Below are 26,075 nucleotides of genomic sequence, written 5' to 3'. Positions count from 1 at the left end.
CAGCAAAAAAAAAGCCAAAATAGCAGACACAGCCCAGCACACCCATCTTACCGTGTGTTACATTTAAACCGGCCATTTGGGGTAATCATATAAATACTGGGAGGTTTGAATGGGAATTCTCTGGGGAATATTAACTTTCCATGATAGTAGCCACCTGCAAGAGAGGAAACAAGTTTACAGCTTATTTGATAAAATATGGTTTATTAGACCGATGCTCAGGTGCTCGTAACTAGTGATGAGCGGGCACTACCATGCTCGGGTGCTCAGTACTGTAACTAGTGATGAGCGGGCACTACCATGCTCAGTACTGGTAACTAGTGATGAGCGGGCACTACCATGCTCAGTAGTGGTAACTAGTGATGAGCGGGCACTACCATGCTCGGGGGCTCAGTATTTCTTACTAGTGATGAGCGGGCACTACCATGCTCAGTACTGGTAACTAGTGTTGAGCGGGCACTACCATGCTCAGGTGCTCAGTACTGGTAACTAGTGATGAGCGGGCACTACCATGCTCGGGTGCTCAGTACTCCTAACTAGTGATGAGCGGGCACTACCATGCTCGGGTGCTCAGTACTCCTAACTAGTGATGAGCGGGCACTACCATGCTCGGGTGCTCAGTACTCGTAACTAGTGATGAGCGGGCACTACCATGCTCGGGTGCTCAGTACTCGTAACTAGTGAGGAGCGGGCACTATCATGCTCGGGTGCTCAGTACTAGTAACTAGTGATGAGCGGGCACTATCATGCTCAGGTGTTCAGTACTGGTAACTAGTGATGAGCGAGCACTACCATGCTCAGGTGCTCAGTACTTGTAACTAGTGAGGAGCGGGCACTACCATGCTCGGGTGCTCAGTACTCGTAACTAGTGATGAGCGGGCACTACCATGCTCGGGTGCTCAGTACTCGTAACTAGTGATGAGCGGGCACTACCATGCTCGGGTGCTCAGTACTCGTAACTAGTGATGAGCGGGCACTACCATGCTCAGGTGCTCCGTACTCGTAACTAGTGATGAGCGGGCACTACCATGCTCAGGTGCTCAGTACTCGTAACTAGTGAGGAGCGGGCACTACCATGCTCAGGTGCTCAGTACTCGTAACTAGTGAGGAGCGGGCACTACCATGCTCAGGTGCTCAGTACTCGTAACTAGTGAGGAGCGGGCACTACCATGCTCGGGTGCTAGATACGGATAACGGTGCATGAAACGTCACTGCACACTCTTATTCCAATTTTGCAAAGGTTTTTATGAAAATCAGTGAATTGAGAGACATGTTTGACCATATTGGTTTTGGTCACAAAGTCGATGTTGCAATAGTAGTGCTGGCACTCCTGTGCAGTAGCCAAAATCTACAGGACGATCCTCATAACGAGCAGTCAGACACTCGGATGGGCACGATTAGAGTCCCCGAGTATAATGGAAGTCCATGGGGAGCTTTATAAAAGGTGGATCCCAGGTACAATCTGTCTGAAAAAGATGCGTGCACACATCCTTATAGATCTTTAGGTCTAATGTGCACTCCTTGTTGCCTAAGTTAGCGACTTTTTTTGCAGGCTATTAGTGGACACTAGTCTGATAGGCAAGAAGCACAGCACTTACAAGCTCTTTTCTACATAGCTTGTAAGTGCTGCTCTGAAGCTGGATACAGCCAGCTTCAGTGTCTCTGTGCACCTCAGATACTGCAGAGGCGACTCTACCACTTACACCAGCATCAGAGCACACGATACAGGACAAGTGGCACAATCACACTGCCGGTACAAACTGTCAATCAATCTGGAGCGCACTGTTCCCTACCAAGCAGGAAGTCAGGAGGCCGAGGAGCGGAGGACGACTCCTCAAGATACATTTGATAGTGAGGTGAGATGAGAGAAACCTCAAATGCCATTATAAGTGACTAACCTTCATAAGGTGTCATCTCAGGTCCATGGACCACATAATGCCTACAAGGAGAAATGAAAAGAGGCATCAATTAGTCCAACTCTGAAGAAAACAGAAAAAAAAAAGAACAGGTCACACATAATCAAAATAATCTGAATACATATTAGGGGTTTTTTTGGGGTGGGGGGGTTGCAAAAAAAGACTTAACATGAATAAGCTTAAAGTATATAGTGCGAGTGTGGTTCTATGCATGGCTTTCTACTGCGAGGAGGTGAAGATAAGAAGAAGGGAAGTGTCGCACTCACAATATACATGTAGCCTCTGACTCGCAGCGGTTTCGGGTCATATGCAGGTGGGAAATTAAGTGGGGGACATATGTCCGGGCTCACGGCGCGCAAGGCATTCGAGCGGGCTCTCGGCGCGCAAGGCATTCGAGCGGGCCCACGGCGCGCAAGGCCGGCGAGCGGGCCCACGGAGCGCAAGGCCGGCGAGCGGGCCCACGGAGCGCAAGGCCGGCGAGCGGGCCCACGGAGCGCAAGGCCGGCGAGCGGGCCCACGGAGCGCAAGGCCGGCGAGCGGGCCCACGGAGCGCAAGGCCGGCGAGCGGGCCCACGGAGCGCAAGGCCGGCGAGCGGGCCCACGGAGCGCAAGGCCGGCGAGCGGGCCCACGGAGCGCAAGGCCGGCGAGCGGGCCCACGGAGCGCAAGGCCGGCGAGTGGGCCCACGGAGCGCAAGGCCGGCAAGCGGGCTCAAGGAGCGCAAGGCCGGCAAGCGGGCTCAAGGAGCGCAAGGCCGGCAAGCGGGCTCACGGAGCGCAAGGCCGGCAAGCGGGATCACGGAGCGCAAGGCCGGCAAGCGGGCTCACGGAGCGCAAGGCCGGCAAGCGGGCTCACGGAGCGCAAGGCCGGCAAGCGGGCTCACGGAGCGCAAGGCCGGCAAGCGGGCATGACGGCGCGCAGGGCCGACGAGTGGGCATACGGAGCGCAAAGGCAGGATTTACTCCGGCTTTGGCATGACGTCGGGGCAGTCCAGCCCAGTTTAGTACAGACAAACGACGTGACAGGATCCCTTTAATAAGTAATTTTACACATTACCTAGTGGTAATCTTTGAGTACGTGCACACAGTTTTTGGAGGGGTCTTTTTTTTAGCAAGACTAGTGGTTGGGGTGGGGGGGGGGGTTTAAAGAAAAAAAAAATGCTTGGAAAGGCACAAGGTACTGCGAAAAAGTTCTTGGCAGGTGTGGAAAAGGGAATTTTTTTTACTTACCGTAAATTCCTTTTCTTCTAGCTCCTATTGGGAGACCCAGCACCCGCCCCTGTTCCCTTCGGGCTGGTTGTTCTTTTGTGTACACATGTTGTTCATGTTGAATTGATCTTTTGGTTCATGGTCTTCAGTTCTCCGAACATCCTTCGGATTGAATTTACCTTAGACCAATTTATAAGTTTCCTCCTTCCTGCTTTTGCACCAAAACTGAGGAGCCCGTGATCCACGGGAGGGTGTATAGGCAGAGGGGAGGGGTTACACTTTTTTATGTGTAATACTTTGTGTGGCCTCCAGAGGCAGAAGCTATACACCCAATTGTCAATTGTCTGGGTCTCCCAATAGGAGCTAGAAGAAAAGGAATTTACGGTAAGTAAACAAAATTCCCTTTTTTTCTTTGTCGCTCCATTGAAGACCCAGCCAATTAGGACGTCCAAGAGCAGTCCCTGGGTGGGTAAAAATACCTCAAATCGAAAGAGCCGAAGAAACGGCCCCCTCTTACAGGTGGGCAACCGCCGCCTGAAGGACTCGCCTACCTAGACTGGCGTCTGCCGAAGCATAGGCATGCACTTGATAGTGCTTCGTGAAAGTGTGCAGACTAGACCACGTAGCTGCCTGACACACCTGCTGAGCCGTCGCCCGGTGCCGCAATGCCCAGGACGCACCTACGGCTCTGGTAGAATGGGCTTTCAACCCTGAAGGAAGTGGAAGCCCAGAAGAACGGTAGGCCTCGAGAATCGGTTCCTTGATCCACCGAGCCAAGGTTGACTTGGAAGCCTGAGAGCCCTTACGCTGGCCAGCGACAAGGACAAAGAGCGCATCTGAACGGCGCAGGGGCGCCGTGCGAGACACGTAGAACCGGAGTGCTCTCACTAGATCCAAAGAGTGCAAATCCTTTTCACACTGGTGAATTGGATTAGGGCAAAAGGAAGGCAAGGAGATATCCTGATTTAGATGAAAAGGGGATACCACCTTAGGGAGAAATTCCGGGACAGGACGCAGAACCACCTTATCCTGGTGAAAAACCAGGAAGGGAGCTTTGCATGACAGCGCTGCAAGCTCAGACACTCTCCGAAGTGACGTGACTGCCACCAAGAAGGCCACCTTCTGCGAAAGACGGGAGAGAGACATCCCGCAGCGGCTCAAAAGGCGGCTTTTGAAGAGCCGTCAGGACCCTGTTAAGGTCCCAAGGTTCCAACGGACGTTTGTAAGGTGGGACTATGTGGCAGACCCCCTGCAGAAACGTGCGGACCTGCGGAAGCCTGGCTAGACGCTTTTGAAAAAACACGGAGAGCGCCGACACTTGGCCCTTGATAGAGCAGAGGGACAAACCCTTGTCCATTCCAGATTGAAGGAATGAAAGAAAAGTGGGTAAGGCAAACGGCCATGGAGAAAAACAGTTATCAGTGCACCAGGACAGGAAGATTTGCCAAGACCTATAATAGATCTTGGCGGACGTTGGCTTCCTGGCCTGTCTCATGGTGGCAATGACATCCTGAGATAACCCTGAAGACGCTAGGAGCCAGGACTCAATGGCCATACAGTCAGGTTGAGGGCCACAGAATTCATATGGAAAAACGGGCCTTGTGACAAGTCTGGGCGGTCTGGAAGTGCCCACGGTTGACCCACCGTGAGATGCCACAGATCCGGATACCACGACCGCCTCGGCCAGTCTGGAGCGACGAGAATGGCGCGACGGCAGTCAGACCTGATCTTGCGTAGTACTCTGGGCAGCATTGCCAGAGGGGGAAACACATACTGCGACCAATCCTGGACTAACGCGTCCGCCGCCAGAGCTTTGTGATCCTGAGACCGTGCCATGAAGGCCGGGACCTTGTTGTTGTGCCGTGACGCCATGAGATCAATGTCCGGTGTTCCCCAGCGGTGACAGATCTCTCGAAACACATCTGGGTGCAGAGACCATTCCCCCGCGTCCATGCCCTGACGACTGACTAAGAAAATCTGCTTCCCAGTTTTCTACGCCCGGGATGTGAACTGCGGAGATGGTGGAGCCTGTGTCTTCCACCCACTGCAGAATCCGCCGGACTTCCTGGAAGGCTAGACGACTGCGAGTGCCGCCTTGGTGACTGATGTAGGCGACGGCAGTGGCGTTGTCCGACTGGATACGGATCTGCCTGCCCTCCAGCCACCGATGGAAAGCCAATAGGGCTAGATATACTGCCCTTATCTCCAGAATATTGATCTGAAGGGACGATTCTATCGGAGTCCAGGTTCCTTGAGCCCTGTGGTGGAGAAAAACCGCTCCCCAACCTGACAGGCTCGCGTCCGTGGTGACCACAGCCCAGGTTGGGGGTAGGAATGATCTTCCCCCCGACAGAGATGTGGGTAGGAGCCACCACTGAAGTGATGTTTTGGTCGCAAGGGAAAGAGAGACGTTCTTGCCGAGGGAAGCCGCACTCTTGTCCCATTTGCGGAGAATATCCCATTGGAGTGGCCGTAGATGAAATTGTGCAAACGGCACTGCCTCCATAGCTGCCACCATCTTCCCCAGGAAGTGCATGAGGCGCCTTAAGGGGTGTGATTGACTCCGAAGAAGTGATTGCACCCTCGCCTGCAGAGAAAGCTGTTTGTCCCGCGGTAGCTTGACTAACGCTGGCTGTGTGTGAAACTCCATCCCGAGGTAAGTCAGTGATTGGGTTGGTGTCAACTTGGATTTCGGGAAGTTGATGATCCACCCGAACTGCTGGAGAGTCGCCAGAGCGACGGTAAGGCTTTGTTGACACGCCACCCGAGAAGGGGCCCTGACTAGGAGATCGTCTAAGTAGGGGATCACCGAGTGGCCCTGAGAGTGGAGGACCGCCACGACGGACGCCATGACCTTGGTGAAAACCCGTGGGGCTGTCGCCAGGCCGAAGGGCAATGCGACGAACTGAAGGTGTTCGTCCCCGATGGCGAAACGTAGGAAACGTTGATGTTCGGGTGCGATCGGCACATGGAGATAAGCATCTTTGATGTCGATCGATGCCAGGAAGTCTCCTTGTGACAACGAGGCGATGACCGAGCGGAGAGATTCCATCCGAAACCGTCTGGTTCTCACATGTCTGTTGAGTAGCTTGAGGTCCAGAACGGGACGGAATGACCCGTCCTTTTTTGGCACCACGAACAAGTTGGAGTAAAAGCCGCGACCACGTTCCTGAAGGGGAACGGGGATCACAACACCTTCTGACTTTAGAGCGTCCACTGCCTGAAAAAGTGCGTCGGCCTGAGCGGGGGGCGGGGAGGTTCTGAAGAAACGAGCCGCAGGACGCGAGCTGAACTCTATCCTGTAACCCTGGGACAGAATGTCTCTCACCCATCGGTCTTGAACATGTGCCCACCAGGCGTCTCCAAAGCGGGAGAGCCTGCCACCGACCGAGGATGCGGTTAGGGGAGGCCGAGAGTCATGAGGAGGCCGTCTTGGAGGCAGTGCCTCCTGCGGCCTTTTGGGGGCGTGACTTGGACCGCCACGCATAGGAGTTCCTCTGGCCTTTCTCCGGCCTGTTGGACGAGGAGGATTGGGGCTTGGCGGAGGGACGAAAGGACCGAAACCTTGATTGTATTTTTCGTTGCCGAGGCTTCTTAGGTCTGGACTGGGGTAAGGAGGATTCCTTTCCCTTTGATTCCTTAATAATCTCATCCAATCGTTCGCCAAATAAACGGTCGCCAGAAAAAGGCAGACCAGTTAAGAACCTTTTGGAAGCCGAGTCTGCTTTCCATTCGCGCAGCCACATGGCCCTGCGGACTGCCACGGAGTTAGCAGATGCTACAGCCGTACGGCTAGTGGAGTCCAGGACGGCGTTCATGGCGTAGGACGAAAAGGCAGATGCCTGGGAGGTCAAAGACGAAACATGCGGAGCAGAATTCCGTGTGACAGCATTAATCTCAGCCAGACAAGCCGAGATCGCTTGGAGAGCCCACACGGCGGCAAAGGCCGGGGCGAAAGACGCGCCCGTGGCCTCATAGATGGACTTCACCAAGAGCTCTATCTGTCTGTCAGTGGCATCCTTCAGGGATGAGCCATCTGCAACAGACACAAGGGACCTAGCAGCCAATTTGGAGACTGGAGGATCCACCTTGGGAGAGTGAGCCCAGCCCTTAACAACTTCAGATGGAAAGGGATAACGCGTGTCAGTATGCCGTTTAGCAAAGCGCTTGTCCGGGACCGCTCTGGGCTTCTGGATAGCATCCCTGAAGTTAGAGTGATCAAAAAACGTATTGCGCGTACGCTTGGGGAACCGAAACTGGTGTTTCTCCTGCTGAGAAGCCGACTCCTCCACGGGAGGAGGCGGGGGAGAGAGATCCAACACCTGGTTGATGGATGAGATAAGATCATTTACTAAGGCATCCCCCTCAGGTGTATCAAGGTTAAGGGCGAAGTCAGGGTCAGAGCCCTGAGCTCCCACATCTGCCTCGTCTTCCTGAGAGTCCTCCGAGCAGCATGAGGAAGACGGGGAAGAGTCCAAGCGAGACCGCTTAGCCGGTCTGGGACTGCGGTCCGGGCAGGAGTCCTCCGCCTGAGACCTAGGGGCCAACCTGGGAGCGCGCTGCGGCGCGGACCGAGAGGTGCCTGGAGGAGACAAGCTAACAGGAGCCAGGGCCTGTGAAGGGTCCGGTCTGGACTGCAATGCCTCCAGGAGCCTAGAAGACCATTTGTCCAAAGACTGTGCCATGGATTGAGAAAGAGACTGAGAGAGTTTCTCAGCGAAAGAGGTCAACACCGGTGACTCTGTCCCTGCAGCCTGCTCAGGGGGAGCAGGGGGGTCTACCTGAGCCGAGGGGCCCACCAGTGCCCGAGGCTCCGGCTGAGCAAGCGTGGCAGGAGTCGAACACTGCTCACAGTGAGGGTACGTGGATCCCGCAGGCAACATAGCCCCACAAGAGGTACAGGCCGCGAAAAAAACCTGTGCCTTAGCAGCTTTGCTCCTTGTGGACGACATGCTGTTGTCTCCTAGGAGAGTGACCACTGAGGGTATATGGGGAAAAAGGTATACGGACTGACCGAACAGATATATATATCTATATGTATCTATTCCGGCACCCCAGGGGGGCCAGCACCGGGTGACCGGTGTGGCTTGCCGACCGCTAACGAGCGGAGTGTGTCCTCCAGATTCCCTGCCTTGGATCCCCCGGAGCTGCTGAGCTGTGTTCACTGAGAAGCATCCACCGGCAGAATGCCAGAAAATGGCCGCCGGAGCTCTCAGGGGAGGAGTGGGGCCGAGGGCGGCGCCAGCAAAGAGCGGGAATCTGGGGTCCCCACAGTGGTCAGTGAGGGGGGAGGAAGACATGCAGGATGCTCCAGCCCTCACATCCGACGTCATGTCGGAGAACCCGCCCTTACCCCTGACAGGCAGGCCCGGGGGCGGGATTTTTGCGACTAGGCCGCGGTGAAGCCGGGGACTAAATTTGAGGCCGCGCCCGACAAGCAGGCACGGTCGGCGCGGAAGTCCACCGGCCTCCTCAGTTTTAAAACTACCGCGGCTTCTGGGAAGAAGGTGCGCTCTCTGTACGATCCCCTACGGGGACACAGAGTACCTTTAAGTTGCAGGGCCCGGTCCCTGGGGTTAGAGAGGCTCCGGTCCGGTAGGTTCTCTCAGGGGCTGCGGATGGAGCACGGTCCCGGCAAATGGAAGACCGCTCAGGATCCCACTTCTCCCAGAGCCGCATAAGGGATGGTGAAGGAGACGGCATGTGGCTCCAGCCTCTGTACCCGCAATGGGTACCTCAACCTTAACAACACCGCCGACATAGTGGGGTGAGAAGGGAACATGCCGGGGACCCCGTGGGGGTCCACTTTTCTTCCAACCGACATAACTAAGTCTGAGAATTCATGAGTGGATGTGTGCCTCCTTCCACACAAAGCATAAAACTGAGGAGCCCGTGATCCACGGGAGGGTGTATAGGCAGAGGGGAGGGGTTACACTTTTTTATGTGTAATACTTTGTGTGGCCTCCAGAGGCAGAAGCTATACACCCAATTGTCAATTGTCTGGGTCTCCCAATGGAGCGACAAAGAAAACTTTTTTTTTCTAGCAGTCAGATCATTGAAACGTCCTATCATTGTGCAGCTATGTTCACATCTGCATCATGGGTTCCTTTACAAAAAACAATAGGGTGTATCCAAACCTGGAAGAGTGTATTGTTTTTAGAGGGGCTCAAAAGGGATCTATTTATCATGGTGTCTGATGTGATAGAAAAATACTGCCGCATTATTCCTCCCATCAAATAAGAAGGAATCAGTCAGTCAATGGTGCAGATGTGAACACACTTGACGCTTGCACAGACATACAGTATGCACACAAAGTATGTTTTTTGAGTATGTAACAAAAACACACACACACACGTGTAAATCTCTCTCTCTCTATATCTCTCTCTCTCTCTCTATATATCTCTCTCTCTATCTCTCTCTCTATCTCTCTCTCTCTATATCTCTCTCTATATCTCTCTCTCTCTATATCTCTCTCTATATCTCTCTCTATCTCTCTCTATATCTATTATACACACACTTAAGGGAAAAAAAAAAAAAAGTATGTCCAATGCCTTTCATAGCAGTGGGGTCACCCCAGCAGACAGATTACAATACTGAACAGCTGCTCTTATCGCTCAGACCCAATAAACCAGCTCTGTGCACACACGGCCCTTTGGTTTGTTTGCTCCACGTGTGATCTTCTATGCATGTGACCTTAGAAAGCTGAAAACAAATACCAGCCTCTCACCCAGATCAGTTGCTGTATTATGGAGCTGTAAATAAAAAAAATTGGGGTAAAGAGGTGTCCGAGCCGCCCCTGCAAGCCATTGTTGGGGATTACGGTGGTGGCCATCTTTGATAAACAGCGACACACCTGTACCCAGGCCGTGGGTGGTACTGCAGCTCAACCACATCCACTTCAATAGGATTTAGGTGTCATCTAGCTTTTGGTGGCCAGTGACATAACCGTGAGATTAATCCCACCGGCGTCATGTGCGCTAAGCAATGTGATCATAATGCCAAGATGGTGCGACACAAGATCGCATGAGTCTGATCCCAACGTGCAAAGTTTACATTAGTAGCACAGCACTGTCATCTCATTGCCAGACCTCCATGAGGATGAACATGATGCCATCGATCTCCCATAGGAAAGGGCTATTTTTTGCACAATAGTCATGGGACCACAATCATGGAGGATCTCTGTTCTCTATGGGAAATTTGCTATGAACGCATGTGAACGGTGGTATGCTCATAGAAAGGATCCGGTTTAGTCTAGTGAGCATGGCCAGAAACCTCCTGGAGTGATCTCTCCCGCCTCCCGATCCCATCGTCGATTTCCATCGACTCCCGATCACATGACTCCAATGCCCGCCCATAAACTGGAAGTCAAAGGATCCTTTCAAATAACACTTGCGTTTGCATGCGTGCGTGCAACAGTTGATCAACAGGATCCAGTCACATGCAGATTGCGTTTTTTTGACGTCCTTCAAAAAAGAGAATTTTGTTTACTTACCGTAAATTCTTTTTCTTATAGTTCCGACATGGGAGACCCAGACCATGGGTGTATAGCTACTGCCTCCGGAGGACACACAAAGTACTACACTAAAAAGTGTAGCTCCTCCCTCCGAGCATATACACCCCCTGGATAACCAAATCTAGCCAGTTTAGTGCAAAAGCTGAAGGAGGACATCCACCCACAAGTAGAGATAGAGCAAAACCCGGAACAACCGGAACCTCTGTCTACAACAACAGCCGGTGATAACACACGGAACAAGAAAACTGCCAACAGGCAACAGGGAGGGTGCTGGGTCTCCCATGTCGGAACTATAAGAAAAAGAATTTACGGTAAGTAAACAAAATTCTCTTTTTCTTCATCGTTCCTTGTGGGAGACCCAGACCATGGGACGTCTCAAAGCAGTCCATGGGTGGGAAATAAACAGAACTGAGAAGTAGGCAAAACCTAACTTCACAAACGGGCGACAGCCGCCTGAAGGATGCGTCTGCCCAAGCTCGCATCTGCCGAAGCATGAGCATGCACTTGGTAGTGCTTCGAAAAGGTGTGCAGACTAGACCAAGTGGCAGCCTGACAGACCTGCTGAGCCGTAGCCTGGTGCCTGAAAGCCCAAGAGGCACCGACAGCTCTGGTCGAATGCACCTTGATCCCCGGCGGGGGAGGCACCTGAGTGCACTGGTAGGCATCGGATATGGCCGACCTAATCCAACGAGCTAGGGTCGGTTTAGAAGCCGAGAGACCCTTGCGCTGACCTGTGGTCAGCACAAAAAGAGAGGTGCACCGCCTAAGAACAGCGGTGCGTGACACATAGATCTGGAGCGCCCGCACCAGATCTAAAGTATGCAACGCTTTCTCAAAGCGATGCACAGGAGCCGGACAAAAGGAAGGCAGGGAAATGTCCTGGTTAAGGTGGAAAGGAGACACAACCTTAGGGAGAAAGTCCGGAGTCGGACGGAGAACCACCTTGTCTTGGTGAAAAACCAAAAAAGGTGACTCCGAAGAGAGCGCAGCCAAATCAGAGACTCTCCTAAGAGAAGTTATGGCCACCAGAAAAACGACCTTCTGTGAAAGTCGAAACAAAGAAACCTCCCTAAGAGGCTCAAAGGGGGGTTTTTGTAAGGCCGTGAGGACCAGATTAAGGTCCCAGGGATCCAAAGGCCGCCGGTAAGGTGGAATGATGTGAGATGCACCCTGCATGAAGGTGCGCACCTGGGCCAGTCGGGCGATACGCCGCTGGAACAACACTGACAGAGCCGAGACCTGTCCCTTAAGGGAATTGAGGGATAGTCCTAGCTGCAGACCGGACTGTAGAAAGGACAGGATGGTCGGCAAGGAAAAAGGCCAAGGGGCATGCCCGGAAGAACGACACCAGGACAGGAAAATTCTCCAAGTCCTGTGGTAAATCTTGGCCGAGGAAGACTTCCGAGCCTGAGTCATAGTGGAGATGACTTCGGGAGGAATGCCGGAAGCCGTCAGGATCCAGGACTCAAGAGCCACGCCGACAATCTGAGAGCCGCAGAATTCTGGCGGAAGAACGGACCTTGAGAGAGAAGGTCTGGGCGGTCCGGGAGATGCCACGGCACCTCTACGGACAGACGGAGCAGGTCTGGGTACCAAGCTCGCCTGGGCCAGTCTGGAGCAATGAGTATGACCCGACGGCCCTCCATTCTGATCTTGCGCAGGACTCTGGGCAAGAGAGCTAGAGGGGGAAACACGTAAGACAGACGGAACTGGGACCAATCCTGAACCAGCGCGTCCGCTGCAAAGGCCTGAGGATCGTGGGAGCGAGCCACGTAAACCGGGACCTTGTTGTTGTGCCGGGATGCCATTAGATCCACTTCCGGAGTGCCCCACTTGCGGCAGATCGACCGGAACACTGCCGGATGCAGAGCCCACTCGCCGCTGTCCACGGTTTGACGGCTGAGATAATCTGCCTCCCAGTTTTCCACGCCTGGGATGTGGACTGCGGATATGGTGGACTTTGAGTCCTCCGTCCATTGAAGAATGCGTTGAACCTCCAACATTGCCAGGCGGCTGCGTGTCCCGCCCTGGTGATTGATGTAGGCAACTGCTGTCGCGTTTGTGACGGGGGTGTACAACAGAGCAAAGGATGGACGAGGCCGAGGGACGATCCAACAGGTTTATTAACAGGAATACAAGAACAGCACACGATAAGTCCACGTAAAACAGATTCGGGGGCCCTTCCCGACAATCCTCGGACCGGATAACAAAGCAATCGTCCTTACAGTAGTCCAAAGAGTTCCACACAATCCCACGGGCCGCCACACAGGCCTAGCTCCGTCCGTGTCCACAGCCACCCAGGCTGGGCTCCTGCTCTCTTCAAGTTTCAGCTCACTCTGAAGTTACAAAAAGGGAAATGCATTGTCTGTGCTCCTTGACCAGCCCACCATGTTTGTTCAGGGGGTAAGGGTCACACATCCTATCATCAATGGTTTGGTCCATCACAGGGCTCCAATATGTCTGACAGCCACAGTAGATGAAGGGATCCCCTGCTGTGCAGAACAATGACTATTCCTTCACTGGCCAATGCAATTACAGACTAGATACACAACTCTGGATAGAAGAAGACAGGCTATTTACATAATCACATTAGATGCCAAGACTACAATTGTATGAGAGAGACACATTGAGACCAGTAGCTCCCCCAAGAAAATACATGAATTACAACTAATACAACCAGGTAAATATACATATCATGACATAGTATCACAGCATATACAGTGAGAGGGTAAATTACATCTTCACAATCCCTCCCCCTCCCAACTTGTGTACGTACTAGGGACCTCTACAGGTCACTGGTTAAGTACACACAGGCAGAGCGTTACTTACATGTGGCTTCATGCAGCCACGAATTGGCATCGTAGCTCTCCCACATCATTGCCCAGGAGAACAGCTGCAGGCAGACCACCCATCACCCCAACCACACATCGCCTGACCCCAAAACCAAAGTTCAGATCCACAGTGGCTGTGGGAATAGTCCTCCATTGTCCACCAGCCAGTTCAATGACAATCCCAGGTCCTCTATGGATTGCCTCAGGCCGAACCACTCGGGGATCAGCCAGTGTGAGGAAAGCACCCGAGTCACAAAATCCAACAAGTCTCTGTCCATCCAGCACAACCTCCTGCAAGTGCTTACCTCGATGAGCAGAAGTCGTCATAACTGCGGGTCGCACCCCGTAAACTCCTGGTGGTGCAACATGGGGGGCTGAGTCACTAGGCCAGTCCTCACATAACGGTGCCACATCTTCCTCCATGGCACTGGGCTGTAAATAATTAACAATCCGATTGGGTGCAGGATCAGTCCTCATTTGAACAGCTGGGCAGGAGACTTGCCGATGCCCTGGCTGTCCACATTGATAGCATCTGAGCTGGGTCTCCCTCCATCCAAGGCGTCCTCTTGGGTAAGGGGTAGGGGAACTTGGAGGCCGGCTCCCACCTGAAGGTGCTGTAGGGGTTTGAGGATGATTCCTCCATGGGCTGGCTGGGCATGAGGCCTGCAAATGCCCGGGATGCCTACAAACATAACACCTGCGCTCTGTTACTTCCTCTCCCCGGCGTATTCCAGAAAGTGCAGTAGAAGCAACTGGAGGCACATTAACACGGGTATCAACATGTGGTGGCTTAGAGGAACGGGGAACAATGGGGACAGAATAACTGGGGGCATCCGGTGTTGTGGAGCTGTTAGGCGTCTCTCCATCCTCCAACAGAACCCTCCACTGAGGCTTGATAGTGAGCACCTCATCAGCTAGAGCAGCAGCTTCCTCCACTGTCGCTGGTTTTCTCTCACGCACCCATTCTCTGATTTCCGCTGGGCACCTGGCATAGAACTGCTCTTTTAGGATGACCTGGAGGAAGGTCTCCCAAGATAAGGCCTCCTCTGCCTCCAGCCAGCGATTACATATTTGTTTGAGTCTATGAGCATATATCTTAAAAGACACTTCCCCATCACAGGCTAAAGCACGGAACTGAGTCCTGTAAGTGTCTGGGGTCACAGCATAATGTTCTAGAATAGTATGTTTAATATCCGCATACTCACAGTTCCACCGAGGGTCCATAGCTCTATAGGCTTCAGCAGCTCCCCCCTCTAGGAGCCCAACCAGATGCCGGACACGCTCCCTGTCCGGGACTTCCATTAATCGACACTGATGCTCAAAGTCCTGGAAGAAGCCCTCAATGTCGCCTGCAGCCTCATTAAACGGCTTAAAGTCTTTGCGGGACACCCTGGGAAGTTCCCTCATGGTGGGTGCTGGGGTTACAGTCTGTCTGGAGCCTCTAGCTGCTTCCACAGCAAGCCTCCTCTCCAGCAATGCCCTCTCCTTAGCTCCGCAAATAGCCTCCCTCTTATCTTCTATGGTGGCCTCATCTCCAAGCAGTGCCATTTCCTCCTCATACCACACAATCCATTGACTTTTTTGGGTATTTACCTCCAGCTCCCGTCTTTCCTCCCTTTGCTGTGGAAATTGTTCCTCGGTGCCATCTTGCAGGCAAGCGTTTTCCAATGCCTCAATTAGTTGCTCCTTAGAGAGTCCTTTGTAACCGACTCCTAATTCACGGGCCATTGTTTGTAGGCTCACCACAGTCCAGTTCTTGTACTCTGAGGTTCTGATTCCAGATGTTAATGGGCCGTTGTCCTCCATTCTTTCTGCTCTGATCCCAGCGCTGCCAGCCAGTTTGTGACGGGAGTGTACAACAGAGCAAAGGATGGACGAGGCCGAGGGACGATCCAACAGGTTTATTAACAGGAATACAAGAACAGCACACGATAAGTCCACGTAAAACAGATTCGGGGGCCCTTCCCGACAATCCTCGGACCGGATAACAAAGCAATCGTCCTTACAGTAGTCCAAAGAGTTCCACACAATCCCACGGGCCGCCACACAGGCCTAGCTCCGTCCGTGTCCACAGCCACCCAGGCTGGGCTCCTGCTCTCTTCAAGTTTCAGCTCACTCTGAAGTTACAAAAAGGGAAATGCATTGTCTGTGCTCCTTGACCAGCCCACCATGTTTGTTCAGGGGGTAAGGGTCACAGCGTTGTCTGACTGGACTCGAATGTGCTTGCCCGCCAACAGGTGGTGAAAGGCTACGAGAGCTAGAAGCACAGCTCTGATCTCCAGCACATTGATCGAGAGGGCTGATTCGGACGGAGTCCAAGTGCCCTGTGCTCGGTGGTGGAGAAATACTGCTCCCCAGCCGGATAGACTGGCATCCGTGGTGAGAATCACCCAGGACGGGATCAGGAAGGAGCGTCCCTGAGACAGAGAGAGGGGCCGAAGCCACCACTGAAGAGAGCTCTTGGTCTGTGGCGACAGAGCCACCAACCTGTGCAAGGAAGAAGTCCGCTTGTCCCAACAGCGGAGAATGTCCAGCTGCAGAGGACGCAGATGGAACTGGGCAAAGGGAACCGCTTCCATTGACGCCACCATCTGACCCAGCACCTGCATGAGGTGCCTGATGGAATGACGGCGGGGCCTCAACAGAGAGCGCACCGCCAGATGGAGGGACTACTGTTTGACTAAGGGCAGCTTCACAAGTGCCGGCAGAGTCTCGAATTGCATCCCTAGGTACGTAAGTTTTTGGGTCGGGGTCAGAGTGGACTTGGGCAGATTGACAAGCCACCCGAATTGAACAAGAGTGGCGAGAGTGAGTGAGACACTCCGCTGACAGTCTGCACTGGATGAAGCCTTGACAAGAAGGTCGTCCAGGTAAGGAATCACTGCCAACCCCTGGAGGTGCAGAACCGCAACCACTGCTGCCATGACCTTGGAAATACTCGAGGGGCCGTGGCTAACCCGAAGAGGAGAGCCACGAATTGGAAATGTTCCTCTCCGATTGCAAAACGTAGCCAACGCTGGTGAGAAACTGCAATTGGCACATGCAGATAGGCATCTCTGATGTCGATGGATGCCAGGAAATCTCCTTGGGTCATTGAGGCAAAGACTGATCGCAGAGACTCCATGCGAAAATGCCGCACCTGAACATGCTTGTTGAGAAGCTTGAGATCCAGGATGGGCCGGAAGGAACCGTCCTTTTTGGGGACTAGGAAGAGATTTGAGTAAAAACCTCTGAACCGTTCCCTGGCGGGAACCGGTACAATTACTCTGTTGGCCTGTAAGGATGCCACGGCCTGCGAGAAGGTGGCAGCCTTGGAGCAGGGGGGAGTTGACAGAAAAAATCTGTTTGGCGGGCTGGAATAGAACTCTATCCTGTAGCCGTGGGAGATGATATCCCGCACCCACTGATCGGAGACGTGTTGAAACCAAACGTCGCCAAAGTGGGAGAGCCTGCCACCGACCAAGGACGTTGCTGGCTCGGCCACATAGTCAAGAGGAGGCTGCCTTGGTGGCAGCAGCTCCTGCGGACCTTTGTGGACGCGGCTTCTTGCGCCAGGTGGGCTTCTGGTCCTTGGCTGAGTTAGTGGACGAGGCCGAGGGCTTAGAGGCCGCCCAGTTAGAGGAACGAAAGGAACGAAACCTCGACTGGTTCCTGCCCTGGACAGGTTTCCTGGGTTTAGTCTGTGGCAAGGAAGTACTCTTCCCGCCAGTAGCCTCCTTAATTTCATCCAGTTGTTCACCGAACAGCCTGGACCCGGCAAATGGGAGCCCAGCAAGGTACTTCTTTGAAGAAGCATCTGCCTTCCACTCTCGCAGCCACAAAATCCTGCGGATAGCGAGGGAATTAGCGGAGGCCACAGCAGTGCGGTGAGAGGCCTCCAGCATGGCAGACATGGCGTAGGCTGAAAAGGCTGAAGCCTGGGAAGTTAAGGCAACCAATTCAGGCATAGAGTCCCTAGTGAGGGAATGCATCTCCTCTAGGGAAGCAGAGATGGCTTTGAGAGCCCACACTGCTGCAAAAGGATGGGGAGAACGAGGCCCCTGCCGCCTCATAGACAGACTTGGCCAGGAGGTCAACCTGGCGGTCAGTGGGATCCTTAAGGGAGGTGCCATCAGCTACAGATACAACTGTCCGGGCTGAGAGTCTAGACACCGGAGGGTATACCTTTGGTGAGTGAGCCCACTCCTTGGCCACCTCTGGTGGAAAAGGAAAACGGTCATCAGAACCACGATTTGGGAAGCGTTTGTCAGGACAGGCTCTGGGCTTGGACACAGTGGCTTGAAAACTGGAGTGGTTAAAGAACACACTTCTTGTTCTCTTAGGCAAGGTAAACTGGTGCTTTTCTGCCAGAGAGGGTTGCTCCTCTGATACTGGCGGATTGAGGTCCAGTACAGAATTAATGGACGCAATCAAATCACTAACATCCGCATCACCCTCGGTCAGATCAATGGGGCACATGGAGGTAGCGTCCGAGCCCCCAGTAAAGACATCCTCCTCGTCCTGCGAGTCGGCTCGTGAATCGGAGCCGCGGGACGAGGAAGGAGAGGGGACCCTGCGTCTCCTTTTAGGAGGACGGGGTCTGGGAGCAGATGAAGAATCCTCTGTGAGCTCTGCAGAGCGAGCCGAAGCAGCAGAGGCGCCCTGAGAAGGGGGCTGATGCATGCTCAGCAGAGTCCGGGACAACTCTCCCATGGAGTCGGCAAAGGACTGGGAGATAGACTTAGAGAAGGATTCTACCCAAGCCGAGTGTTCAGCCACCGGGGCCGGAGCAGCCTGAGGGACCACTGGGGAGACTCCAGGCTGAGGCACCACCATGTTAGAGCAGGCATCACAATGAGGATATGTGCTCGGTTCAGGCAGTACGAGCTTACATGCAGTGCATATTGAGTACAGCCTTGCAGCCTTGCTCCTAGTGTGAGACATGCTGCTGAGGTGGAGGCTCTGCAGTAAAGAACACACTCCTTCAGAATGACCCCCAGAGAGTGTATAATAAAGTCCACAACCAGAGGTTGTGGCTTACCAGACCGTTTTGTGTGCCCTCCGGATCCCACAGCTCGGACCCCCAGACAGGTTGCAGAGATGCAGCAGCCGGCGCCGATCAGTGTGAGAACGCTGATAAAATGGCGCCGGAGGGAGGAGGGGGGGCGGGGCCTAGTCCAAGAGCGGGAACCGGAGGGCCAAGGAGATATCCAGGGGAGGGAAACATCTCCTCAGAGAGGAGTGTCCTCCCCTGAGCTGAACGGCCGGTGGGCGGCGCCGCACTGTCCCTCTGCATGACTGACATGCAGGGGCAGTGAAAACGAAAGTAGGCCGCAGCCGAAGCCGGGGCCTAAATTTTACAATGCGGCCGGCGAGCAGGCACCCTCGGCGCGGTTCTCAGGTGAAAACCAGAGAACCGGCCGGAAATGTCACCAAAGTAACCTGACACACTCTCCCCAACAATAAAGATACAAAAGGACCCCCTGCAATAACGTCTCAAATACTTAGCTTGTGAGACGCAGGGCCAGGTCCCTGAGGGGTGAGTGCTCCATCCGGCAGGGTCCTGAAAGGGCTGCGGATGGAGACCGGTCTCCTGCAAAGCAGTGAGAACCGTGCTGGCTCCCACTTCAAGCCAGAGCCCGAGGGATGGTGAAGGAGCGCGGCATGTAAAGGCTCCAGCCTTGAAATCAACCTTAACAGCACCGCCGATACAGTGGGGTGAGAAGGGACATGCCGGGAGTCCAGCTTGGACCCGCTTTTCTTCAAACTCTTTAAAATCAAAAATCAGATGAGAATGCATGTGTGGATGTGTGCCTCCTGAACACAAAGCATTGAACTGGCTAGATTTGGTTATCCAGGGGGTGTATATGCTAGGAGGGAGGAGCTACACTTTTTAGTGTAGTACTTTGTGTGTCCTCCGGAGGCAGAAGCTATACACCCATGGTCTGGGTCTCCCATAAGGAATGATGAAGAAAAAACGCTGACGTGAAACAAGCCTTAAGGTGGCGTTACATGCTACGATATATCGTGCGATCGCCCCCGTCGTTTGTGCGTCACGGGCAATTAGTTGCCCGTGGTGCACAATGTCGCTAACTCCCGTCACACGTACTTACCTCCGTAGCGACGTCGCTGTGGGCGGCGAACATCCTCTTCCCGAAGGGGGAGGGAGGTTCGTCGTCACAGCGACGTCACACAATGGCCGGCCAATAGAAGTGGAGGGGCGGAGATTAGCGGGACGTAACATCCCGCCCACCTCCTTCCTTCCACATTGCCGGCAGGATGCAGGTAAGTTGTTGTTTGTCGTTCCCGGGGTGTCACACGTAGCGATGTATGCTGCCTCCGGAACGACGAACAACCGGCGCGCAGAAGGAGAAACGACATTATGAAAATAAACGACGTGTCAACGATCAACGATAAGGTGAGTATTTTTGCTCATTAACAGTCGTTCGGACGTGTCACATGCTACGACATCTCTAACGATGCCGGATGTGCGTCACTAACGGCGTGACCCCGACGACATACCGTTAGATATATCGTAGCGTGTGACGGGGCCTTTACCTGTGATTGGGATGTAGTATTAAAGGGTATAGAGCATCTAAACTCTGTGTGATCATATCATGTATCTGTACGGAGGCCAGGACTGTGACATGGGTGTTTCTGTAATGCCGTGCCAATGACTGTCCTGTCCTTGAAGGAGCGATGCCCCGTGACTTCACAGACCTACAGAAAGTCCTTTGGCAAAATAATCAACTGATGAAAGCCAGGGACTAAAATAACCGCATGTCTAAGGCTGTGCGCCCACGCTGCGGAAAATGCACGGATTTTGCCGCGGATTTCTCGCGGAAAAGCCGCGGATTTTCCAGAAATCTGCAGCACAGCTACTCCACAGCCATTGGCTGTGCCCACGCTGCGGATTTTTTCCGCAGCGGAAATCGTGCGGAAAAATCTGCAGCATGTCAATTATTGTTGCGGATTTCTCCGCAGGGTCCCATATACTTACCTGCCTCACCGGAGTCACTTTCTCCATCCGGTGTACAGGAGCGCGGTGAATCCAGGTACAGGAAGGGGTGGGCGGAGCCTGCACGAGCTCCGGTCATGTGACTGCCGGAGCTAGTTCAGGCCCGCCCACCTTCTCCTGCAGACGCTGGGAGAGTGACCCGGCTGCCGGAAAGCGAGGTGCTGCATGATGAAGGTAAGTATGAACTCCCCCGATCACTGCAGCACTTGTTCTGCATTGAGGATGCAGTGCCGAAGCCATGGTACTGTATCCTCAATGCAGAATGCCCGCACTATATCCGCAGGACATTCCGCAGCATGGAAACAGACAAAAGATGTGGTGCTGTTTCCTGGGAGCACCTGCGGAATTTCCTGCGGATATATCCGCAGGACACTGTCCCCGTGGTCACATAGCCTAATAGGACAGGTGACTTCCGATACATGGGGCCATGTGAAGAACACTTAGAGGGGGCAGGACACTCCCGATTCTGACTGTGGAAGCCGGGGTACTCACCATTCCAAAATGTTTGATGGAAGAGGTTCAGCGCAAATGTAAGGCACTGGGTCTTTCTTAATCCTCAGGTAGTCCTGCTTTAACCGTTGTGTTGCAGTGGTTGGTGCTCTCTTATTACTGTTGCTGCTCATCTATAAGAAAAAGAAGAAGAAAGACGACGTGTCACTCAAGTAACAATCCATAAATACTTTCACTAATCTGTGCAATCTTACCCATTTACAATGTTGTAAAAACCCTCTGAAAAGGGGTCGTCCGATAACAGACAAAATTGTGGGAAATACAAGTAACGCTATAAAGCAACAAAGGAAAGCAATTCTTCCCGTGACAGTCACTGCTGCTCCCTACCAGCCTTTTGTTTACAGGGATATCCTGTCCACAGCACGTGACCGCTGCAGCCAATGACTGGCCTCAGCGGTAAAGCAACGTAGTCAGCTCAGGAGAACGGATTGGCTGCGGTCATAACTTCCTCCACTCTTGGAGAACCCCTTCAAGTGTGAGACATGACCATTGTGCCTTTTCAGTTGTTCTTTAGGCCTCTTTCACACGTCCGTGTCTCCAATACGTGTTTGGTCCTTTTCCTCACGTACCGGAGACACGGGCACAAGTAGACCCATTTAAATCAATGGGTCTGCGCTCATGTGCGTATTCTGCCATAGACAGTGTGCCCGTGGGCGCCACACGTAGACATGTCCGGTTTTCTCCGGCATCACGGGTGTCACACGGAGCGCAAATGGACCACACGGAGGTGTTTCGTGTGACACGCGCCAGAGAAAACACACGTGCCTGGAAAAAAAAAAAAAACATTACTCACCTTCTCCTGCCCTCCTGTCTCTGCCGCTGCTGTCACTTGCTTCCCACCCCCGCTCATTATGCCCATTGCATATTCCCTTCACTGTGGCTGGAAGCAGCAGCAGCGGGGAGTCGGCAGGACCGAAGATCAGCACCACGGACAGCGACGCCAGGGACAGGTGAGCAGAAAGTTCCCGTTCTCCATGTGTTATCACGGATAACGCACGTGTGCCATAAACACGGCTCACGGAGGGCAAAACGCACCTTTGACACGTCCGTGAAAAACGTGCGTGATTTTTCACGGACGTGTGAAAGGGGCCTTAAGAGGTAAAATGTTTGCAGAACAGGTGGGGACTGAATTTTACACTGATGACAGTTTGGATCCTGGACATCCCAAGTATTGCAGTCATAATGAAGATGCAGAAACGCAACCATATTATAGCGGTCTAAATCCTGTCCAGTCGCGGAACTAATGACCCATACAGACAGCGTCATAGCTCTGGGTGGCGCTGCTTGCTCATGTTATAAGGACAGCGCCAATATCTATCTGGAGTCTGGATGGAGGAAGGGGGGGGGGGAGGCAGTGAGTATCTCCAGAGGAGGAATGGGGAACAGCGATTCCCTGGAGAAGGGTGGGGGAATACGGGGAAAGGGGCAGTGATGTCTGGCACCAGAGAACACGGGGATACTTGATCAAGCCAGTGCTCCCATGTATGAGGAAATCAATAGAGATGGCCGACAGCTGAACGATCTGACGTGGACGGTCATCTTAAAGGGAACCTGTCAGGTCCAATATGCACCCAACACCACGAGCAGTTCTGGTGCATATTACTAATCCCTGCCTAACAGTCCCTGTATCTAGTAGTATAGATAAAGAGATCTTTAGAAAAAGTATGTCTAAGGCTATGTGTCCACGGGAGAATGTAGCTGCAGATTTTTCTGCATCAAAATCCGCAGCTTTCCCGCAAAATCCGCACCTTTTCAAAGGTGCGGATTTTTTATTTTTTTTTTCCCAATTTTAAAGCCAAAATCCGGATGAAAACCCGCAACAATAATTGACATGTTGCAAATTTTTCCGGATCAAAATCCGCACGAAATCCGCTGCGGAAAAATCCGCAGCGTGGGCACAGCATTTCCAAAATGCCATAGAAATGGCTGGGAAGTGCCTGAGCTGCAGATTTTCGGGAAATCCGCGGCTTTTCCGCGAGAAATCCGTGGCAAAATCCGCGCATTTTCCGCAGCGTGGGCACATAGCCTAAAGATCCTTTATCTTATGCTAATGAGCGCAGAGACTAGTCCCCTGGGCGTTAGTCACGCCTCATTAGCATGTTAGTACAGCCCTGTGAGAGTGCTACCATGCTAATGAATACACAGCGTCACAGGATGATGTCACTCACCTCATCGCCGCCCGACGCTGGATTTCGGCTCAGTGCGCATGACCCCGGTGTTTGGGTCATGCGCACTATGAACTCGGGGTGTACGTGTCCTGTTTGCAAACTGAACTAGTGCGCATGACCCAAACTCCGGGGTCACACGCACTGAGCCGAAATCCAGCGTCCGGCAACGGAGAGGTGAGTGAGATCATCCTGTGATGCTGTGTATTCATTAGCATGTTAGCATATCCCCAGGGGCGTATTAACATGCTATTGAGGGGCGACTAACGCCCAGGGGACTAGTCCCCTCGCTCATTAGCATACGGTAAAAGATCTTTAGAAATCCTTTATCTATGCTAGTGTATACAGGGACGGTTAGGCAGGGATTAGCAGTATGTATCCAGGACTGCTCGTGGTTCTGAGTGCATATTGCACCTGACAGGTTCACTTTAAGACTGGGCTAACGTAGTAGGCATGAACAAAGTCTACATGTATCTGGATGGGCCGGTTCAGGACTCGCTCACTGGCATGTGCCCTCCCGCCTGCACAGAGAAACTGAAACTGAAAGAAGAAAGGGAACAGAGATGAGAGTACCATCTTATTTTCCGCCACCTCCAGCCCTTACTATACTTTATAGGAGTATGATACTGAATATGGCTTCTCTAAATGCTGGAGGTGTCCCTCCGGTACACTCAGTTCTCGTTTTGCTTTTTGGGGGGAGGGGGAGAAGACCCAATAGACCACTCATTATAGTGGCCATAAAAAGATGCCCGAAGCAGTACATCATACAGAGGCTCTGCCCATGTGACCCCGCGTATATGGAGAACATCAGTATTTAGCAATAATCTAACAGTTCTGAAGCACACAGACACAGAGGGCGAAGTGGACAATTCAGCGGATTCAAGAAATCACAGGGAACTCTGCAACCAAATCAAATTGTTGTTCAACCGCAGAATGAGACTCTGGTGGAATAAGGCCTTCATGCAGCGCTAGGTTGATCGGGGGTTAATACCTAGAGGTCTTAGGGTACAGGTCTTTCCCTCTTTCAGTGTCACGGATGAGACGTTTAAGAGGGACTGGGAGGAAGCAGCTTCTGCCTGCTCCAGGTCCTTCATGGGGCCTCTTATTAATAATAATGAGGCCTCTCTCCGTGCCATTGATGAGGAGATTTCTGTTCTACAAGACCGTACCACGAAGGAACTCACCCCCGCTGAGTTATCTAATTTCCACGAGACAATGAATAAGGAGTTTGTCAAGTGGGAAAAGGAGTTGGTCTCTAACAAAACCAAAAAATACCAACGTGCCGTCACTGATTATAAAAACCAGCAGGTGTATCGATGGAAGGGGACAACACGCCGGAGGAGACATTTTGTCGGACTCCCTAATTCCGTATCGGCCTCCTCCATCTCCTCAGTGGAGGATGAAAGTTCTACATCTCAGGCTTCATCTAGACCTATAACGAGAGGCTTTTCGGGTAAAAATAGACCCGATAAAACACCCCCAGCCCTTGGAAAATCCACCTTGGGAGCAATTCCAAAGAAGGGCAATTCCAACCAATTGGAGGTGATTAACTTGTCTCAGGTCCAATTGTCTGCTGACCAGATTGAGGTCCTAAAATTAGGTTTAACCTTTGTACCTGATTGTAATTTTGATCTTTTTACAGTCGCTAAGGACCTGAATCTGTTCCTCAGAAAGGTGGTTCTCCATAAAATACACGCTAGAGGACCTAGCTTGAACCCCTGCACCATTGAGAGGGAGGAGGAGGCTGTGCGGACACTTGAAGAATTGGAGGGACAGGCATCTGATGAGTTGGACAATATTTTTCCTACATGTTTGTACCCGCGCTCCACCACGTTACCCCCATTTTCGCTGTGCCCTCAGGTCCAAGTCTTCCATGACCTAGTTATGGGTGACTTGAGATCTCTCTCTAAGAGAGCAAATAGCAATAACCTTACTTCTAAACATCAGCGAGCCCTCGAGGAACTGAGGAAAATGGAGGGAGTAATTATTAAACCGGCGGACAAGGGGGGTAACGTGGTGGTTTGGCCTTCCGCCATGTATAGACCACCATATAGTGGCCATAAAAAGATGCCCTAAGCAGTACATCATACAGAGGCTCTGCCCATGTAACCCCGAGTATATGGAGAACATCAGTATTTAGCAATAATCTAACAGTTCTGAAGCCTGTCTTCTTACAACTAAAAATTAAGCCATTCCTCTGTAACTCCTCCTGGAAATGTAAGAAGAGACTGACAACAGGGAGGAGTTACCAGTTAAAGGATGTGTCCATGCGCATCAATGCTGCCAGTGCCGAGCTGGGTAAGGACAAAGAATGATGTCACATGGGTAATATATTCATACATTTTTTTTTTGAGGAATAACAGAAGAACAGAACACAAAACTGAAGGAATAGATGCTCCAAAATTGTTATTTCAAGGGGAATAGACGTGTTTACTAAGGCTGCTTTCACACCTCCGGTTTCTGCAATGCGGCACAATCAGGCACTTTGCAGGAAAATCGCAACCGTTTTTTTTTGCTGCCGGTTGCGATTTTCCTGCATAGACTTTAATTAGTGGCGCATTGTGCCGCATGGCCTTGCGTTCCGTCCGGTTTTTGCCGCATGCGGCAGATTTAGCCGATGCGGCGGCCGGATGAAACGTTGCCTGGCACGTTTTTTCGTGCGGCAAAAAAAACCGCATTGCGCCGCATTCGGCCGATGCGGCGCATTTTTCAATGCATGCCTATGGCGGCCGGATGCGGCGCGATGCGGCAATAACCGCATCCGGCCGCCGCATGCGGTTTTTGCCACTGCGCATGCTCAGTAGCATGCCGCAAGCAGCAAAAACCGGACTGGCCGCATGTAAAAAACTTATGCAAAGGATGCGGTGTTTTCACCGCATCCGTTGCATAGCTTGCACAGCCGGATTGAGCCGCAGAGCTCAAGCCGGATGTGTGAAAGT

General features: G+C 52.6%; 1 protein-coding gene across 1 annotated transcript in view; it reads right to left on the bottom strand.

Moving 5' to 3' along the window:
* Window positions 1–26,075, bottom strand: part of UBE2J2 (ubiquitin conjugating enzyme E2 J2) — a 36,958-nt gene that overhangs the window by 8,128 nt on the left and 2,755 nt on the right. Inside the window, exons 2-4 of the mRNA XM_075329282.1 lie at window positions 20,954–21,084; window positions 1,896–1,936; window positions 52–154 (exon numbers count right to left, since the gene is read on the bottom strand). Of these exons, the coding sequence (XP_075185397.1) occupies window positions 52–154; window positions 1,896–1,936; window positions 20,954–21,084 (275 nt within the window). The remainder of the gene's footprint in view (window positions 1–51; window positions 155–1,895; window positions 1,937–20,953; window positions 21,085–26,075) is intronic.

The sequence above is a fragment of the Anomaloglossus baeobatrachus genome, chromosome 11, assembly GCF_048569485.1.
Source record: "Anomaloglossus baeobatrachus isolate aAnoBae1 chromosome 11, aAnoBae1.hap1, whole genome shotgun sequence".
NCBI lineage: Eukaryota > Metazoa > Chordata > Amphibia > Anura > Aromobatidae > Anomaloglossus > Anomaloglossus baeobatrachus.
Note: the sequence above shows the minus strand (reverse complement) of the source record. Positions and strands in the feature narration are given on the sequence as shown.